The sequence below is a fragment of the Microtus pennsylvanicus genome, chromosome 4 (assembly GCF_037038515.1).
Source record: "Microtus pennsylvanicus isolate mMicPen1 chromosome 4, mMicPen1.hap1, whole genome shotgun sequence".
Taxonomy (NCBI): domain Eukaryota; kingdom Metazoa; phylum Chordata; class Mammalia; order Rodentia; family Cricetidae; genus Microtus; species Microtus pennsylvanicus.
The window spans coordinates 16,324,861-16,346,175 of record NC_134582.1 but is presented as its reverse complement, the minus strand read 5'-3'; the positions used below and the strand labels follow the sequence as shown (position 1 = coordinate 16,346,175).

The 21,315-nt window shown below is 41.9% G+C and overlaps 1 protein-coding gene across 3 annotated transcripts in view; it reads left to right on the top strand.

The window, feature by feature from the left end:
• The window catches only part of Ccdc68 (coiled-coil domain containing 68), a 34,759-nt gene that overhangs the window by 8,983 nt on the left and 4,461 nt on the right, over positions 1 to 21,315 (top strand). For all 3 annotated transcript variants that reach the window (XM_075970815.1, XM_075970813.1, XM_075970816.1), the window contains 8 exons: positions 3,079 to 3,203; positions 4,306 to 4,392; positions 7,503 to 7,637; positions 8,950 to 9,075; positions 9,580 to 9,708; positions 14,733 to 14,815; positions 18,221 to 18,326; positions 19,268 to 19,351. In XM_075970815.1, coding sequence (XP_075826930.1) covers positions 3,087 to 3,203; positions 4,306 to 4,392; positions 7,503 to 7,637; positions 8,950 to 9,075; positions 9,580 to 9,708; positions 14,733 to 14,815; positions 18,221 to 18,326; positions 19,268 to 19,351 — 867 coding nt within the window. In that variant the 5' untranslated portion in view covers positions 3,079 to 3,086. The remainder of the gene's footprint in view (positions 1 to 3,078; positions 3,204 to 4,305; positions 4,393 to 7,502; positions 7,638 to 8,949; positions 9,076 to 9,579; positions 9,709 to 14,732; positions 14,816 to 18,220; positions 18,327 to 19,267; positions 19,352 to 21,315) is intronic.

The following is a 21,315-nucleotide window of genomic DNA, read 5'->3' as shown; positions in this document are numbered from 1 at the left end:
AAGTACAGATTGCTGACCACCCTCTTCAAGTTTCTGAACACATTGCTTATTGTCTCCAAGGGGTTTTATTTTTCTTTGAGTACTCAAATCTTGTTGTGGACCAAGTCCCTAATCCTGGAAGCGACTTCAGAGGCCCAAGAGAGGGAAGTACCTCCATGTCGTTCCACACAGCAGACCTGTGGGGTTGATGCTGCCAAATTGAGTTCTGCTGAAACAAAAGAGAACCGTTGCTGCCTTCTGAGGGGATTTGCAATAAAATGGAAAATTCTTGGCATGCCCTGTCAATTTCATTGAAGATTAAGGGATAAACTCAGGGCTTTGTGGCTTCCCTGTAGACAATCTTTCTTCAAGGTGGTGTGGGCCAATATAAAAATCCTCTCTGCCTTTTAGCAGCATGGGTCCTTGCTAGATTTAAGCATTTTGTTGTTTCTTTCTAGGGAAGACCGTCTGGATGGGATGGAAGTGCCCTTACACTTGGGATGAAAAAGACTAGGGTTTGAGTTTTGTCTCTCTTAGTTTTATTGTGATCTTGGGTAAATTCGCATCACTATTTGAGTCTTAAGTTCCTAATCAGTAGAGAAGTTTTTAATAATTCTACACTCAGATTATAAACACAGATTTTAATTGTAGCTTGTTTTCTATTGGCTAGTTTTTTCACCACTGTGACAAAGTGCCTGAGACCCAACTTAAGGAGGGTAGATTTACCTCGTCCCAGATTTTTGGAAGGGTGGCTCTGTAGAGAGACCCTGAGGTAGACTTTCTTGCTTAGAGGCCAGACCAGGAGGTGGAGCACTGGAGCAGAAGCAAGGCCCGCCTCCTCCAGCCAAAAGTCATTGAAAGGTTCTGTAAACTTCCAAATCACAACCAACAGCGGAGTGCCAAGTATTTGAGCATGCAAACCGTGAAGAACATTGTTGATTTAAGTCACCTATAGTTTGCCAAACTTTTGAATAAGACATGAATGTCATCTTTCTCCAAACTCCATCTTCTCCATCTTTAATGTTTATTCCTCCATAGCAGGCCCTAATGTGACCATTTTACCCACAAAATCGCAGCAAGTGTCACTAACAGACATAATTTTCTAAAAGGGTGTCTTAATTCCTTTAAGCTTAGAAACATAAGGGGTTCTTGTGTGTGTGTGTGTGTGTGTGTGTGTGTGTGTGTGTGTGTGTGTATGTGTGTCCATATTTGTGCAGGTGCATGGTTATGTGCATGTGTGTGCATGCATGTGGCGGGCAAAGATAACCTCTGCTGTTAGTTCTCAGGTATTTCCCACATTTTATTTATTTATTTATTTATTTATTTATTTATTTATTTATTTATTTATTGGGACAGATTTTTTTCCATTGGCCCAACACTAATCAAATAGGCTTGTTTGGCTGCCAGTGAGTTTGAGGGATTTGCTTATTTCTTAGCTCTGGAATGTTGGGGTTCCAAATGAGTGCCACAGTGCCTGGCTTTTCCCCTTGGATTCAGTGGGGTTGATTTCAGTTCCTCTGTTTGTAAGGCAAGCACCTTACCAAATGAGCTACTTCTCAGAGTGTGATAAGAACTCTCCACTATTGGCTTTTTCCAGTCAATTTAAGAACAAAAACTACATATGCCTAGTGTGTTTAAGGCAGGATTCAAACAAGATTCATCTATTGTATTTGATTACTTGTCTTTTAAAACTCTTTAAAATTTTTTATTTTGTGTGTGTATGTGCCTGTATGTCTGTAGAGCACATGCATGCAGATGCCCGGGAAGGCCAGAAGAGGGCGTCAGATCTCCTGGAACCCAAGTTGTAGGTAGTTGTAAGCTGCTGTCGTGACTAAATTATCCTCTTCAGAGTAGCAAGTGTTCTCAACACTGAGCCTCCTCCCAGCCCCAAGACTTAATATGTAGCAGACTTAGTTACATGGATGCCTGAGGATTGAGGCCCCTCAAGCCGTAATGTTCCTCATTAGACTTTTTACCCAGGGTTCTTAGCTGTGCATGAGAATTCTTTTAGAACCATTTCCTTGACAGCAGTTACAAATGTGACATTTTGTAAGCCTGTTGATTCCTTTGATTTTGTTAGCTGACATACCATAAAAACTTCCCATTATTAACTATTTAGCTGCTAAAAAATGGGGTCAATGTATTATTGATGTGACATGTGCTTGCTACGTCTTTTTCTTTCTTCTGCCTCTGTCCCATTTCCATCTAGTTGTTGGCTCAGCAGCCTGCGGTGGCTGGGGGGGGGGGGGATTGAGGAGACAACAAAGGCCATGGCAGTAGTAAGTTCTCACCTGCTATAAGCTCAAGGATTTAAGATTTTTGATATTATTCAGGTCATTACAGTCATTTAGGATGACTGCCATCCTTCATTTAAATAGTATTTGATCACCTGTCATACTTAGTTTTATGGACCTGAAGTACCCAAGAGGATTCAGCTTTTCCTCAGGAGGACGTGATATCCAGATAGTACAGCCTGTCCACAGGAGTGTGACTGTTACTCTATTAGAACCCAGTCACTGTGTCTTCTTTTCCTCCCTTTTGTGTGATTGTATTCATATTCTTGTGTGTGTTTGTTCGTGTGTGTTTGTATGTATATGTGTGTGTATGTTCATGTGTGTGAAGTCAGGATCTCACTCGGGAACCCAAGCTAGTCTGCCTACTTTGTCAAAGTTTTGAGTCAATATTTGTCTTCATTCATATTAGCCACCTTTTTAAAAAAAATAAGAAAATGTGATATTGTATATTCATTCTATACTATATTTTTAATTGAGTCATATCATATATCATAAAGAATATTACATAACAGTGCTCTACTTACCAATACTATTTGGATCTTTTCTCTGAGGGTCTTTTGATAAACAGCTTTAATCAAGGTTCTTCAGGAGATGCACACACAGTTTGATTTTAACTGTATTTCTGGTTCCACAGACATTTAGTAAGCACTTACATTATGCTATAACATAAAGTGAATGAAACAGGGCCCCGCTCTTGAGATTTTGCAGTCTAAGATGATACTGAACATTTGATACCAAGGCTCTGATTATCGCGGAACTTCTTTATGTTGTGTTGCTGAGCTGACTTATGTTTTCCTAATGCCAGGATCCAGAATGACAACTGTAACAGTGACCACAGAAGTTCCCCCAAGGCGTAAGACAGAAGACGACTCTGTCTTGTGTGGATCTTCGTCAGCTCACATTCTTGAAGAAACAGAGTATGTGAGAAAGGTATGAGGGCCCGAGATGTCACCTGCAGGATGTGGTTGTTTATGATGGGCACCAGGTTGTGTTCTCAGGCATGTCACGTGGAAAGGGGAGACCTCACATGACTTGACGTAGGATACTGCTTGGATTTAACAGGGCTAGCCATTTTTTTTTCTAGAATATAAACCTGTGTCTACACGAGAAGTAAACCGATTTTCTCCACTCAGTAGAACTGAATAATGGCCAGGATGGTTCAGGACACCCATCAGCCTTTAATTTCACCCCACCGTTCTCTGCTGGATTTCCTGCTGTTTTATAGCCTTCCCTGGTAGTTTTCTGAAAGCAGATGCTGCCTCCCAAGTAGAAGTTTATGCCTCCTGCTGATGCCAATTCTCTTCCCTCACCTTGTTCCTGTGCACAGCTCTGGTAGCGAGTGCAGGTGACCCCTCTGCAAGTGACTGCATTAAAAATGTGACTTTAGAGAAATCCACCGTGAAAAGAAGTGACAAAGGATAGTCACATAAACTGTTTGTTATAACAGATGGGAAAATTCTGACATTGGTAGTTTGTAATTTGTTCAGAACAGCTAATTAAATTACCTTGGACTGTCTAGTAATTCCAGAGGTCAGCAAGATTGGCACTCAAATTTTATGCATAAGTTTGTATGATCATGTCTTAGGGATTTTTGGTAGTAATTATTTAATAGCAATTATTTTGTAGTAATTACTATTATCATAATCATTTTGTAGTAATTACTATGTAGTAATTATTTTGTAGTGATTACTAAGTAGTAATTGTCTTATAGTAATTACAAAACACTAAATTAGTACTAAATTATAGATAAAAGGGAACAAAACGCGCAGTTTTTAAGTACTAATTACTAAATTATTTTGTAGTATATATAATATTAGTTTGTTATATTTTAGGTCTAACTGGAAAGGAGATATAAATCCCAAACACCTATTTTCATTAATCTAAACAATATTAACCTAAATATAGTTTAGGTTGGATGCTAATATTAAATACATCAGGATATATATGTAAATTAGGTGCCCTGGTATAGAGAAATTAAGATGCACTTGGAGTTAAATGACTTATAAACAACTTAACTATTTTTTTAATCCAGATTCGAACTACCCTGGAAAAAATCCGAAATCACATGTTTAAAGATGAAGCAGGACAAGGCAGTGCGAATTGCAAACGAGATGCAGAGGTAATAAATGCACCAAGACTCATTGCTTGCATTTTTCAGAAAATCAGCATAAAGCCGTATAGATTTCTACTCTACCAACTTTGCTTCCCACTATTCCTCTCTGAAGTTGAGTGATAAATATTTCATGCATGTCTAACCTCTAAGATATTAATGCTTGTATATACGACATGTTAATGAGGGAGTTCATTAGAAGAATCAGAACAGAATGTCCAGCACCTGCTGGAATACTGCAAAATGAACATAATTATAAAGTATATGGGAAGACACTGGACCAAGGGGAACACATGGTAGCAACACTTTTCAGGGATGAAGGTGTAAGCTTACAAGTTTACTCCGTGGGACACAGCAACTGGTGGTTTGAATTGCTGATCTATGAACTTAGGCACCACACTCTAATTTCAGTAGCATCTTTGTGTACTTGAGTTTGGACAAACTTCTTTTAGCTCATACTGTACCAAATTAAATACCAGCAGAGCCAAGAGCATCTATGCCATTAGCATTATTGACTATAAACCCTGGTCACATATCACATGAGAAGGTAGTATGTCCTGTGTAAGTATAGTATGTCATCCTCAGTTTCTAATATAACATGGCTACTACTAAAGATTGTCTTAATTAATTGCTCCAAAGCTGAGCAAAAAGGGAGTGATATTGAGGTATGACAGAAAATTAAATAATAAAATGATTTAGCTCAATAAAAACAATTTATAAAAGAAAAACTGAAAGAAAGAAAGAAAGAAAGAAAGAAAGAAAGAAAGAAAGAAAGGAAGAAAGAAAGAAACAGGGAGGGAGGGATGGAAGGAGGGAGTGAGGGCAGGCTGAGGATGTAACTATATATGCTGTGTGCTTAATTTTTTGGTTTTGTTTATTTTGTTTTTTTGAGTCAGAGTTTGACTGTGTAGCACTGGCTGTCTTGGAACTCGCTCTGTAGACCAGACTGGTCTCAGACTCACAGAGATCCTACTGCCTGTGCCTTACAAGTGCTGAGATTAAAGGTATGTGCCATTACTGCCAGCTCGTGGTTTTTATTTCTGGACTATAGATCATTTATCATCGAGGATAAATTATAAGTTTGGTCATTGAGCCATCCTAGACTCTAAATCTGGTCCCAAGGTCATCTATGTAGGTGTGACTTTGGTGTCCTAGTTAACTTTAGCTACCAACTTGAGACAGAAACGCTGACCAGAGGATTGCCCCGATCAGACTTAGCTATGTGGGATTACCTTGGTTGTTAATTCATGTAGCAAGTCCCAGGCCAGGGTAACTGGAACCATTTGCTGGGCAGGTGCCACTGGATTGTAGAAGCAAGCTACCTCTGCTTGGGTGTGTGAATGAACCAGCATGCGGTGTTCCGCCACAGTTTTAAGCTCCCACACCAGACCCTTCCCTGACTTCCCTCAATGATGGACCTGGAAGTTTACATAAATAAATTCTTCCATCTCCCCAGTTGCTTTTGATCCGTGTGACTTTTTCTCCCAGGAGTTAAAATCAAACTAGAACACTGGAACTTGTGAAACTCTAATTTTACGTTTCTTCACTTCTATAAGGGAGCATAATGCTCTCTTCTCTCTGCAGGACCCAGGCAGAGAAGTGTATGTAACTTTAAGGAGATGACATGGTGCATAATAGGTGCTTAGCAAGTAGACGCTGCTATCAAAACCACAGGGTAGGTGGAGTTGCATATAGTGTCTGTCTCTGCTATGAGATAAGGTGGACGAGCAGAAGTGCAGATGATAGTTAAGAAGCTGTGTCATGAGCTCTTGTACTTAACTTGCATAAGCACGGACCCCGCGCCTCCGTTTCCACATCTGTGAAACTGCTGGGCTGAGGTGTTCTCTAGTTTCCTCATCACCTTCACGTGCCCATGAGTCTCTGTAGATTTGTGTCCCAGGTGTATTTTCAGGGAGCCTAGCTTTGCACAGCATTACACTGCAGTGGAATTCTAGTCTTGTAGGTGGAGAGGGCCCTCTTATTCTTTCCGGCCACCCGGCTAGCTTACACTCAAGATAACCACACAGAAACTGTATTAATTAAATCACTGCTTGGCCCATTAGCTCTAGCTTCTTGATGAAAATTCTTACATCTTCATTTAACCCATTTCTATTAATCTGTGTATCTCCACGAGGCTGTGGCTTACCAGGTAAAATGTCTGCATGTCTCACTCTGCCCTTCTTCCTCCCAGCATTCATTCCCATCTTCCTCGCACACCTAAGTTCTGCCCTATCAACAGGCCAAGGCAGTTTCTTTATACATTAATGGAAATCACTGCACACAGAGGGGACTCCCACATCATAGTCTGGCATTTCTGATTAGAAATTCAACAGACTGCAGGGCCAGCCACTGGCAGTGGCACCAAGATTTATCCCTACTGCTTGTACTGGCTCTTTGGGAACCCATTCTCTTTGGATGGATACCTTACTCAGCCTAGACATAGTAGGGAGGGACTTGGACCTTCCCCAAAGCAATGTGCCACTCTCTGAGGAGTGGGTGGGGGAATACAGTGGGAGGTTAGGTGGAGGGAAGGGGAGGAGAGGAGGGAGTGGTAACTGGGATTGGTATTAAAATGGAAAAAAAAAGATTGTTTTCTTTTTAAATTAAAAAAATAAATTTAATATGAAGTTAAAGCAAGGAAACACCGTTAACATTGAATGCTAGCAGGTCCAATTCTGATTAACCAAAATGTATTTATGGATATGATTTTAATTAATCCAATATCATGGTTATTGTTTGGTATATATAATACTTTTTAATAATATAATTAAATCTGTAGAAAACAAAAAGACATAGAGGGTGTTCTTCCAAGATTCTTTAAGTTGGAATAGACACAGAAGCTGGCTCATTTGTCTAGAATTAATCATCAAAATTTGAGATTCAAAGTGTTATTTTTGCTTGTTTGAATCCTCTTTGATTTATGTAGTGAATGATGATCATTCTTGCTAATGTTTGTAGAGGACAGGGGTGGCCTCTGGAGGAAGTGTGTCACTGTGGGGACAGGCTTTGAGGTCTCACATGCTCAGGCTATGCCCAGTGTGGCACACAGTCTCCTGTTGCCTGCGTGTCCAGACGTAGAACCCTCAGCTCCTTCTGCTTACTATGTTTCTTCATTTCAGCAATCTGGAAACCTTCAGAATGGCTCAGAGTCTACAACAGATCCCACTAGTTTGGATTTGCTCATGGAAAACATGAGAAGAAAAGACCAGCAGCTCCTAGAAATGAACAGAGAAAATGAGGTGTTAAAGATCAAGGTACAACTGGTTGACACTCATAAGCAGTTAGCATCCATGGTCTATATTGGCTACGGGGCACCAACTCATATCCATAAGCCTACAGTATTCAAACACATGCCCAACATGTTGGAATATTGCACAAATTAAATCCTACTGTTTTGTTTCGGAGACTACTTTTAGTATTGAAGAAATCTTTTGGAGGTCCGTGTGTGTAAAATTTCAGCTGTGCAAAAGTAGGAAGCTCCAGAAGTTTCCTGGGAGATATCATATCTATAACTAACGGTGCTAGAGTATATATTATGCCATTTATTATTGGAAGAGATCTCAGGCTAGATGCTTTTTTACCATTATGCATTTTAAGATGATTTTGCATCTTTAAGAAATCATTTGAGCTAGGGAGATACCTTAATCAGCTAAGAACTTGCTCTACAAACAAGAGTGTCTGAGTCAGAGCTGAGCACCAACCCAGAAAGCTATACATGGATGTAGTGTTTGCAATCCCACTGCTCAGGAGGTGGAGGCAGGCGCATCCCTGGGACTGCTGATCACACATCCTAGCCTAATCTGTGAGTTTCAGAGCATACAAAAAAAAAAAAACAACAAAACTCCATTTTAAGAAAAAAAAAAGACAAAAGACAAGATTGACATCTACCTAAGGAAGGACCTCCAAGGTGTACTTCTGACCTCCCTATGCATGTATGAACTGTGCGTCGGCACCCACACATATATACACATGGGTACATGGTCACATACCCCTAAATCCAAATGACCAAATCCACCTGTATTATGAAATACCTCCTTAATTGTTTAATTAATCTATTGTTGAGTGGTTTGTATTTCCCCTTCCGGGTTTGTTTTACTTGTAGCCTCACAATGATTACCGTGGGATGTAAATCTCAGTAGCCACCCTTGATCATTTCCTAAGGTTGTATCCTTGAAAGATCGGCGTTTGTACTGCATTGTTTTGACTACTCCAACCTTGTCCCACAATTCTACAGTGCGGCATTTGTTAGTACGTTCTTTAACATCAGCGATAAGAGGATTGCACCTCTGTGTGCTGACAGTGTGCCGTCTAGCTATGCAGAACACTGGTGTGCACAGAACTCAGGTCTGGCCTTACCATGGCAGATGCATGGCCATGGCCAATGCCCTCCCAGAGACTTCTAGAAGTGACACTTCTCTCTTCCTCAACACTTCTCCCCCATAAATGATCTGTATGGCTGCAAACTGTAATCAGGGACTGCTTTTAACTGACCGTAAAACTGTTCTCCTTTTAACTCTTTTTATTTTGTGATGTAAAAACATGCAGGGTGACTTTTATTTTTCCTAGCTGGAAGCTTCCCGAGAAGCAGGAGCCGCAGCTCTCAGGAATGTAGCCCAGAGATTATTTGACAACTACCAAACACATTCTGAAGACATGAAGAAGAGGCATGAGGACAGCAAGCGTTTACTTCAGGTACTAGCCCCGGCTGCGGTTCATGAGCTGGAGAAGTCAGCCCCACCCAGCCACAAGTGGCCTGGTGATGCACTGTGTGATTAATGCTACCTACAGGAGCAGGTATATGAGTCCTTACATCAGGGGCTCAGCCCTAACCTGAGTGACCTGTCAAGAAGGCACGCCTGGTATTCTCAAGGGCAGATACATACTCATTTTATACTGAGCCGTTTTTTGAGCTCTGTTTTATATATGCGCATGTACATGCATGTGTACTACAGGTGGGAGTTGCCTGAAGTCCCCTCCCTAAGGAGAACACTTCTTCCCTGTGACTGACCTTTGCCCCCAGCTACAATGTAACAAGCAACCTTGGGATACAGTGGGGTAATTACCCTACTTTTAGGACATTTTCTGCTAAGAAAGAAAACACTTTTAACTGGATAAATGAGATGTTGTTATATTTTGTAATAGATTAAAAAGTAAAGCAAAAGTCTAGCAAACTGCTTTTTGTTTTTCTGACCCCAGATCAACAATCTCGAAAAAGAGCAGATGTTAAAGCAACGTGTTGAAAATCTGAGTCAACTTTCAGAAAAACTTGAAGAAAAACATGGTCAAATCATAGGACTGGAGAACCGCGTCCAGAGGATGGAAAACGTAAGTCTCCGGAAAAGCAGAGACGTTTCATCCTGACAGTGTCATATCAGAGGGTGTGGAATGACGTGGCTCGAAGTCTTCCTAGGCGCGTGAGTGTTTGCACGGTGCTACACAATTCAGCTTTTCCCTTTAGACATTTCATGTGACCTGCTCGGTAGCAATTGGCCGGCCTGATTTCTCCTTGTAGTCGGTGTATTCGGTGGTCTATGAATGAAATAATGGGTTAGGTCACTGAGCAGTCTTGTTAGGAGCAATAAAAGAGTAGATCCCTGTAATCTAACATTTATTAGAATCATAATAAAATCAATAAATTCGAGTTTGATATATCTTGATACATCCAAGTCAGTAAAATATTCTTTTTTATTTTTATTTTTTTATATCTTTATTTTTAGCATCCCATGGCTGCTTGGGGTCTATAAGAAAAAGTGGCTACAAAGTATGTGATAAATAACCTATGGACATTAGAACTCCCTGTGGTCTAGTTAGGGAAAAACAGTGGTAAGCAAGACTGTGAAAGTCTCATGCAATAGCTTCCAGTGGTTAGCACTCCAAATACCAAAAAAATTGACATAAATTTAAGTATGTGTGTTCCTATTCTGAATTCAGATAAAATAAGAAATATAAGCTTTTACTAGCCGTACAAATGGGCATCTGAAAAACTAAACTGAGAGTGGATAAGAGTGTAATCTTAGGCTTCTAGTAAATTATGTCTTCTTCACCCTCTCTCTCATTCTATTACTGGATTGGCTTCTTATCTAATCAATATTCACTGGTTTGAGTTTTCCGAGGCCTTTGTCAGTAGGGAACTTTCACTTACTGGGTATAACCTTTCAGTACTATGCAGGTTTCCCAATGAGGTACAATTCGGTAACACTGTGACTCTTAGATCTGTAGTCCACATGAAGGTTGTGTGAGATCAGAACCATGAAGACAAACATAACAGTATGAAAGAATAATAGCATTCACCTTCATCTTTATTATGCCCTGGGCCACTGTTGTCATTCCCAGAATCCCCAAATCACCCTTGGCAGTTTGCTTCCCCCAGCCTTCCAGTTTATGATTTTTGGAAAAGCTGTAGCATTTGTTGAGGGTCTGATAGTGTCAGAATATTTTATACTGCTGTAGATTGTCTGAGGAACTAAGAAAGCTCAGTGTATATTTGCATCGAGTTCTCTAAAGCGACTAGAATTATGGAGCCAAGCAACTGATTAGCCAACTTGAAATGGGAAACAGAATTGTAATCAACATCTCTAAAACCCAAAGTGAGGTTAGTGGTTACCCGTGGGTGCCTGAAATGTAAGAAAAGAAGAGTGGAAGAAAGCTCCCTTTCCTAGCAGTTCTGAGAGTTACAGTATTAGACACAGGCTCTGGTCAGACTCCTCAGTGTGTTTATTCTACTGTTATTTCAAGATACTGAGCCCCTGCCCTGTGATGCACACAGCCAAGCACAGGAGTAAGCTGATATTTGTGAGTGAACTGAAAATAACCATCGTTTATGATGATTACAAGGTATATAGCTGGATTATGCTAAGCATAAGGAACTTTCCAGTTCTCCTGTTTTTAATTCTCCTGAGGGTCCGGTGGAGAAGCTGAAAGCCCATGTAAGGTAGGGCAGTGGGTCCAGGAGTACTGACATTGGCCAGTAGCTGCAAGTCTTTTGTAGAGGTCTGTGATACAGTAACTAGATAGGATGCTGTGCTCTGCAAAGCCATGAGACAATGTTCTAAAGTTTATTCTATAAAATCTGTTCAGTAGCAGCTAAAACAGGGCCTGGTTAGTGGAGGTGAGTGGGGATTGAATAGAGGAGCAACGTGCAAGGCCGTTGTTTTAAAACACATTTAGCTCAATGTTATTTCGAATTTTCCAAATAAGTGTGGAAATAAATCAAATAAGCAGCAAAGCTTGGCGCCGCCTTCTTGGGCTCAGCAGCTAACGAGAGCGCGGGCTGTATGGACGTTTCTCGGGTGGGGAATGCGCATCGGAATTAAGGAGAGTGCGCTGAGCCTTCTGTATTAATGGGGGCAGATACAAGTTCAAGACGGAAGTGAAGATGAAAAGTCCACCTCCTCAGGAAGGCTGATAAATACTGCCCTGGCATTGGCTGCTCCCCGGGAAGGGTTCATTTGCTACTCACTTGAGCAAGGCCTTGCTCCAGTAAATGGCCATTAGTGCTGCGAGGTCTGGTAATGAAGACATTACTTAAAACCTCCGCCATCTGTCCCACTTTAATCAGGAATGCGGCGAGAATGAATTCCGAACACACAGCAAGAAACTAGCAGAAACGCCCTGTAAAAGCATTTTAGCACGGCATATGTTCCTTTTGCCAGCAGTGCGATTCTGTTGGTTCACATTTGTTTGCGCGTGTCATTGATTTGGCCCCACTAGAATCTAAGGTCTCAAAAGGCACTTCGGAGACCCGCTACTTCCTCGTCGTTGTTTAAGAAACGAGGTCGGAGCAAACAAGAAACCATTCCAGAATCTCCCGTTTCTGTTTATAAGCCTTCCTATTGCATCCACCTGTTTTCTAATATTGGATTAAGAATGTGTTCTGGGGTCAAAGGGCTGAGTGGGTAAAGGAGCCCACCGCCAGGCATACCAACCTGAGTTAGAGCCCTGAGACCCCTATGATAGAGCGAGAGAACTCATTCCCACAGTCTGTCCTCTGGCATTTGCATGCATGCTGTGGTCCAGACACATACACAATAAGTAAGTAAAAATGCAATCATTTTTTTAAAAGATCATATTCTGGGTTGTTAAGACATTCATGTGGTAACACCATGTCACAAATCACTTCAGTCCACTTTGATCAACTGAAGGGAGATTCTGAACCCTCAGAGACAGAGCAGATACCCACAGTGTGGAAAAGAAGCATGTGCTAGGCAAGCGCAGTTTCATGCGTTGCCCAGGAGGAGCTCAGGAAGAAGCCCGTAGCATGCGCAGGAACCCTTGCTAGGGTAGAATGCATTCTTGTTAGCCGCCCCGTCTCTGACCCTGGCTGTGAGCATCTCTACACCCCACAGATTCATAGTGGGTGGTCTGTGGCAGTGTTTCCCTGAGAAAGAAGACACCAACATCAGCCTCAAGGTACATCTGCTATCCCTCAGGAATTATTTGGAGACGCTTAAGACGAACACAGAAAAGGTTAAAATGGAATCATTTCTATGAGGCAAAATTGCTCTAAGAAAATAATCGAAATAAGTCAGCATAATTAAAAGTAGCAACTTATAAGGGATATAAAGTAATTGGTACCTTTAAATTCCTGTGTATTGAAGTCCAGCTCTCCACCAGGGAAGCAAGTAGGATTCTCATCTCACACATATGGTCTGCACCCCGTTTATTCCACCTTAACTTCATTTTATGGATATTCATAAACTTAAAAATATGGTTCATACAAACAGATAATGAATACATTTTAAAATAAAATTTATTGCTAATTTGGGAACCAGTATGATAGTAAAGTTAATAAAGTATTTATAAGTGTTGGGTGGGGTGGCAAAGGAATGGACAAAATACAGGGTTGTGTTCCCACTCTAGGTATATCTAACTAATTAATATTCTTCAAGACAATTAAACTGTAACCTTTAAGATTATCATTCCGATCTGATAGAAATCTATAACTTAAATCTGTTACGGAAGATCCCACCTATCATTCAACACTAGGAAGACCAAGGCAAGGGGATCATGAGTTTAAAGCCAGTTTTGGCTATCGTGTGACTTCAGGGCTAGTCCATATACCATAAGAGTCCTGGTCTCAAAAATAAAACAAAATGAAACAAAAACCTAAACTTTAACATGAAACTTCAGAGAATTGGGGTTCTAACCAATAAAAAAGTAAAACAAGCAAACTGTCTGGAACTGTTGATTAATTGTTAGATCCCATTATGGAACAGTGTCCCAGCATGCCACTAAAGCTTCAAGCTACAGATTACTTTTATTTCAAGTTTTGGTTAAAGTTTCTTTACGCTGATAAGGTCCAGAGAGGTTAAAAACCTTGGACAAAGCTTCAAAAACCAGATCAGTTTATGGCATGAGCTTCCTGGTTTCGGCTGTGTGGCACTGTCTGGGGCGGTGTCCATTTACGTGTTGTGGCAGGCAGTGTTGTGCACGTTTTGAGACATTTTCAGTCAGGACTGCTGTGCTCTCAATGCCATTTTTGCCTCATTGCAGCCTTTCCTGGTTCCCCCAACTTGGCACTAACCAGCAGTGCAAACTCTGCTTACCTAAGCCTGGGCTTTCCTGAAGTTGTCACTTTTCCCGTGAGATGAGCAGTTGGGTTTAATAATTAAATCACCCTAATTTAAAAGATAGTCCTTCGCAGTCTTAGAGTTTCTCCAGGTTCCTCATTAGGAAGCAGTTTCAGCATTTGTGGCCTCGAGCCCTCATTAGGCGTCCACTTACCTGTTAACTACACGGTGGCAGATGCTGTGAGAGCAGGTGGACACATCACCGTGTGTGCGGTGGTGTCCTTGGATACCAACGGCTCTCCTAAGGTGCTCAAGAAGCAGGTGCGGCAGTAAGGGAATTCACATCAGGCGAGGCCATGGAGGCTTCTTCCTCCAGATGGCACAGGCAAGGTGGGTGGGCGAGGTGGCGCTGCAAGGGCTCCACTTTGGCCGTGGGCTGGAGAAAGTGCAAGTTTTGTCATTCAGACTAAAGGAGGGAATCATGAAGACATTTGTTTGAAACAAGAATTTGTGTAGCCCGGGCTGATCTTGAACTTGCGATGTTGCACCACAGCTGGTCCTGAACACCTGATCCTCCTGCCTCTACCTCTAAAGTGTGAGGATTAACCACGCACACCACCATGCCCATCTTAAACAATATTCACGACATGGCTCTGATTTGCTTCCAAAGCACAAAGAGCGTTGCCTGGCCAGGCTTCTCGGTGACGCATTGTAATTGCTCAGATGAGATGAGCTCTGAGGCACAGACTATATTTCCAGTATCACGAGACACAGCTATTGTGAACAGTTTGCAAGCACACACATACACACAAACAAAAGCTGTATCTTGTTTTCTCCTAGGAAAAGAAAACACTCCTAGAGAGAAAATCGTGTTTGGAAAGCAAGCTGCTGCAGCTCAAGTCCAAGGACGCACATTCGAAAAGGTTTGAAAATCTACCTCCTAAATAAACAGTTTTTGGTAGCTTTCCTGTTTGTGGCTGTGCTGGGCTGTAGGCAGGTAGAACTTATACTTCTAGAGGGAACAGAGAGAGTAGGGCAGATGCAGGGAGAAAGGATGTCAAATTTCCAGGATTAATCGACGCGCATCCCATTTCCTACCTATGAGGGATCAGGGGCCAGAGTACAGGAGGGTCCTGGAGACCCACTTGGAGAGTTCATTTTTCTGAAGCGTGAGGCTGCTACTTCTCCACTCACTCAAAGTTGCTGTTGCATCTTTATTCTCTGTGCTTTCATCGTTGAGAAAGCGTCTCTTCCACAGCCTACATTAGACTGGCTAGTCATCAGGTGAAACTCTTAGAGCCTGGCACTTGTCCAACTCCATAGAAAATGAAAGAGTATGGAAAGCAGCCTTAGTTTGTTGGGGTGGCTTGGCCATATTCATCATTTTCAACCTGTTATGTCTTAGTCTCTACCCAGGAAGCAGGACAGCTTATGGTTGTTGCAGGAGCTGTGCTGCTGGAATGTCAGGTCCTGATCCATCTCATGTTTCCCTAGATTGTCCCTTTCCTTTTGATTCTAAACTCACTATAGTCCTGGTGTGTTCTGAGTTCAAGATAACACATAACCCTATTTCAGCTTCTTACTTCAACTATCAAGGACTTATGTCTCTAGGTTATTAGGCACTATTATGAGCATCCAGGGGACAAATTTTCATTGTCCTTTGTAATATCATATAGACACAGACATCCTTACTCCTTTATCTTTTGACTTCCCCCTATTTTTCATTCCTTTCTTTCGATATCTATCTTTTACTGTCTGTTGTTATACTTTGTGCTTTCTGGTGGGCTGGTAACTATGCATTTTGGGGCACTTATGGCAATGGCCAGATATAGGCTGAACTTTAAGTTGCACGCACATATTTGAATAATCTGTCATACTAATCTGTTATTTTTCCTTTCCTCCTCACTGTGAATAAACATAGAACCCAAGGGAGCAGACATATGTTAGCTGTATGTCACTGTCCGTTTTGGTAAAGAAGGACAGACAGACAAAGAGCAGCTTGGGCCCTGGCAACACTTACAGATTGTTGCTAGTTAAGTTTATTGTTGCCCTTTCTCTTTTCCTTCCTTTTCTCTTTCTTTCTTTCCTCCCTTTGCTCTTAAATGTAAAGATCTTCCTCATGTAACCGAACTATGGACTTCCACCATGTTCCTTCCTTTCAGAGTCCAGGTAGTGTGAGTTTGAGGATTTCCTTTTGTTTGTTTGTTTGTTTAAAGACAATAATAGGTGTCTTGTCTGATTTTGAAGCAACCTGACCTTTCATTTTAATCTGCCGTATATGAGCAGCGCACAGGGAATTCTCAAAAGTAGTTTTGAGGAAGCTTTGGAAATTTCTTGGGTAAAGCGTGTGCTCTGTATTTCTAGAGAGGAACTGGACATCCAGTCTTACTGCGTTTCCAGGCTGAAGACATCTCAAACACCTGTCTTCCTTCTTACCTTTCCTGAGCTGTGAGAGGACGCATCGTTCACATTACTGGGGAAAAGCAAGAGGGAAATCAGTATAAGTGGAATTCTTAAGTTGAAGCACTAAAAGCTTGGCCAATGCACCACAAATATGAGATGTTTTTCTTAGTCTGAGGTTAGATAGACATAAGGAAAATACAGGGAAGAGCAGAGTACTTCCTTAAAAGTAAGACATTGTTGGTGCTATCATCTTGGGTAGGGTATTTTGCAGCTTACAGAGTAACCACCTTTGCATGAATGTAATTCTTCTAGGAGCTCTTCAAGGACAACCCCTGCCCTCTGAAGGGTCTAGCTGCTCAGAAGATGCCATGCTGGTTTGGTTTCAGTGCTTCCATACAAAGCAGAGCCTTGCATGTTGCCATGGAGGGCATTGATACCTGTTCTTTTATTTCTGGAAACTTCTGATGGCCTCTGAGACTAGTTTCCTTACTCCCCTGTGTGACAATAGAGGAAAAGTCACGGGGCATGTTGCTTACTGGCTTGCTCTTCACGGCTTGCCTAGCCTGCTTCCTCCCACATCAATCATTTATCAAGAAAAGACCCGCAGTCTTGCCTCCAGGCCAATCTGAGGAAGGCACTTCGTCGATTTCGTTATTTCTGCACATGTGATCCTGCCTTGGGTCAAGTTTATAAAACTCTAACCACACGCATGCGTAGTAAAGCCCTTTGTCTCAACAGAGCACCCCTCCCAGACTTCTTGCTCCTTACTGCCCAGAGGGAACCCAAGTCTGACCACTAGCTAGGCCAATGTTACTCTTTTTCTTTTCTTCTTTTTTCCTTTTTCACTGGAGGAATTTTTAAATTTTAACACTAATTTCTATCGATCCTCACATCCAGCACTGAGCTTTCTGCAGCTGTCCTCTACTGAGACTCCTCATCTTCCCATCCCCCAAGTCTCCTCATCAACTCTTCCTCACAGGGATCTGTGCATCCCTCTACAATGTCTCAGCTGCCCTGCTTGCCTGAAACCCAAGGATTGCTGACTCCCTGGGTTTGGGCTCCTCTCATTCTGTCTGGACTGTTTGAAGATCCCCAGAGTCCACAGTCCTTACTGGGGGTCTGATTTCCCCACTTATTCTTTTGGTGTGTGACTCCTTCTCCGGGTGCCATGAAATCTCCACCCAAGCTTCCTTTGCTCTGGTAAGGGAGTTGCTCAGGTGGAAGCCGTGAAAGAACTAAAATCTCATGGTGATGTGTGCTAATGGAATGCACGTGAACTGTAGAAATGATGAGACAGGCGACCTCTGGTGACCGGGAGTTCACAGTCTGGTCTGTTCCAATCAAGAGCACAAACATTCCCGCTAAGAGCAGACATTCACTTTCTTCCTTCCCAGTGCTTCTGTCCATGAACATGGATAAGAAAAACAGATTGACTGTACATTTAATGTTGTTTCCCGCTGCTTCTCCCTACGAGAAAGACCAAAGTCTCTGTTTCTGCTGGGAACTGGGTCCTTTAAAGGACTGTGTTCCAGAAACAGGACCTCTTGTCCCCCTCTCTGTATGCCAAGCAGGCTGTCCTCTTGAGCTTCTAGCTGTTTGTCAGTCTCTGCCTCCCACACTGCCGTGGAAAGACTGGGATTGCACATGTTGGCTGCCATACCTAGCTCTACGTGGGCTCAGGAAATCCAAACCCAGGTCCTTAGGCTTCTAGCCTTGGAGTCATTTCGCTACCCAGAAGCAGCTTTTGGCCCAAATATACATCTCGTTCAAGTTTCGTATATGAGCAGAGCACAGGGCTAGCCTTCCTCGGTTTCTTGTATGTACCTGGATCCCTGGGACCTTAAGGGCACACGGCTCAACAGCAGGAGGGGAGGCCGGTGTAGCAAACATTCCTTCACTCCTTCCTTCTCTCTGTGCATCCTCAGCTGCCAGGATCTTGAAGCAGAGATTTCCATCCTCCAGGAGCAGATCTGTCACCTGCAGTTCGTGATTCACTCCCAGCATCAGAACCTGCGCAACATCATCCAGGAGGTCAGGGTAACAAGGGCCTTTCGCAGGTAGATGGCAGGTTTACCGTGCCAAGACCACACCTGGGCAGTTTGGCAAGCTGAGTTCCGAGACTCGCCTTCCCCCGACATAGCCTTTCAGTTTCTCAGGCAACCTGGCTCCACGGCTTCTCTTGCCTATAATGTCAACACCTGTCAGGTTCCAGAAAAGAGTTTGAGAAACTATGCTTAGCTGTTTTTTGAGATATTTTAGGGATTTTTGTACAAGCATAAAGGTTCTAAGTCAGATGTTGCTCACTGTTAAATGGAAGGCTTTGTATATTAGGAGATTCAAACTTTTCTTAAGTAATCAGGTCTGGGTTGCCTGTGATACTTATTTTCAGGATTGTGGATTGGCTACGCCTGGCATACGTTAGCTAAATGCCCTAACACTGAGCCATAGCAACAGCCCTATTTTACACTGAATTTGAGATAATGTAAAATTAATTGATTAATTGACCAAGGTAGTTTGGGAATTGCTATACAGCCCAGATTGACCTTGAGTTTGGAATCCTCCTGCTTCAGCATCCCGGGTAGCTGGGGTTCCAGCTACAACTAGATGTGACAGTTACATCTCTATACCCTCATAAGCAGTGTCTCTAGGGATATTTTAAAGCAGGAACTAGCCTGCACACTGCTCCACAGCTAGTTCTGCAGAATGAGGCTCATGTTATTCACTGCAGCCTTTCCTCACCTAGGCTCCCGTTGGGTTTTCTGTAGGTAGGTTTCTCCCGAAGATGAAAACGGAGGGGATCATCATTTGGTAGTGGCCCCCCTGGGTGGCCTGCTGGATCTGCCCATGCTGCGGAATTGTCTTTTTATTTGATGAACGTTGTCTGGCCACATAAAGCTGCATGATTCTTGATTTGTGTAACTGAATTCCCCGTGGTCTGACAAGATTTCCCAATTGTTCTTCCTGATTCTTAGATGGAAGGATTAAAAAGTACTTTAAAGGAACAAGATGAAAAAATTGAAAATTTGAAAGAAAAAGTCAACATACTTGAAAATCAGGTAATAAAGGAATCTGTACTGTTTGTTTCCGTGTTGGTACATGCCTGGGTGTGTATATGTGAGTGTGTGCCTGCATGTAAATGATACATTACCACGTGTGCATACACTTGAGAATGGTTATGTGCCTGTGTGACTTCGAATGTGTCTCTCTGTCACTGCATTTGACTGTGTCTGATTGTCTGTATATAAGTACATGTACCCTGATGTGTATAATATGTCTTCAGTCTGTTTATCAGCATATATGCATCTGCTACGCTTAAGAAAGTATAGCTTACTTTCAATAACAATTACATTGTAACTAACTTATTATTGAACACATGTATTAAATTTTCATTATTAGTTTTAGATACTAAATAAAGGTTAAAAGTTCGGTCACATTTCACCCTGGATACTCACTGTACTGGCAAAACAGGTGATGATCTTGAACTAGAGGCGTGATCAAGGCTGCCCTTGTGTGAATTTTCTCTAGTCAGATGGTGAGGCTTCTTGCTCCTGGTTCTCACACCTTTTTCTGCTCTGTGATGTCGTCTTCCTTATATTTTTCTTCATTCATATCCACTCTGGCTTCCCAGCCTTACCTCCGAGCTTAACTACATCTCAAAGTCTCTGAAACTATCATGCCTTTGAGTGTTTTCCAAACTCAATGTAAAATGAGAGGCTTTTCTTGGGCGTTGGTTGGAAAAGTGGTGTGAGTTGGTTTTCCTTCACAGTAGAAGATTCTCCATCACTGTGGAATGAAGAGCTTCCCACACGGCAGTTATATAAAGAACTGACTTTTTAGAAACTTAAACAAAGTAATTTTGCAGTTGTATTACACTCAACTTTTGCTAGTTTTCACTTAATAGTTCATCATGGATGAGCATTTTAAAATTAAATGTTATTGTAAAAACTTGAAAAGTCAAAAAAAAAACCAGAAGCAGCATATTTTAATTTCCTATGATAAGACATGTTTTTCTTGCAACTCACTCATTCTCTCTCCTGTAAACTTCTTCCTGGCTCTTCATGGTATATTCCATCTTCCTCACAGGAAGGACAGGAAAGCCTCAAAAAGTGGAATCCCTCCAAGGAAGATTTTTGTTGTCCAATGAGTTCATTAGACTCTTTCCTAGATGCTGTGCAATGACTTAGTTGTCTTTGAGGTCCAGCAGTAGAACCCGGAAAGTGTGTCTCTACCCATGTCATCTGCCTTTGTATTCCAGGTTCAGTCAGGGATGGTTGACAGTCCAGTTAGTGGGGATGTAAACAGACTTGTGCTGCCCCTCCTGGACACGTGTGTGCTGGCTACAGACTCTTCACAATGAAGTGATAATACCCTTCAGTGTTTTCCCTGGTTTCTCTGAGTATAGCTGAACCCAGGCAGTCTGACTTTTTGTTTTGCTTTTGTTTTTCATTTTTAAACAAGGATTGGAATCATCTAGTGATTGTCCTTATGGTCTCCAATTTATTTTATTTACTAGATAGATGTTTTCCTTGTCGGCGGTATACTCCTTCCCTTGGAGCTTTTTAAAACCCAAGCCTTATTAATGAATTTGGCCTTGAATTTACTACACAGCTAAGGGCAACCTTGAATTTCTTGTATTCCTACCGCCAGTTCTTCCTGAGTATTGAGATTGTAGGCCTCTCTAAGGTTTATAATCTGCTTGGGGTGGAACTCAAAATTTAGGGCATGCCAGACACACACACTCCCAGTTGATCTTCATTCACTTAATTCATTTATTCAACAAAATATTTTTTATGTATTTACGTGCTGGAGAGTGCCACTATCGGGTCAGGCTTTCCTGGACTTCATCTAGTTTATATTTCAGTTGAGAACCTAGCAAAAAACCAAATGATCTTCAGGAGTGCTAAGTGCTTCAAGAAATGCTAGGACATTATAGGAAGTGGGGGAGGAACAGGGCAGAGAAGGCATCTCTGAGCAGGAGATGTTTGAGGAGATTCGTGAGTGATGAGCTATGGTGCGGCAG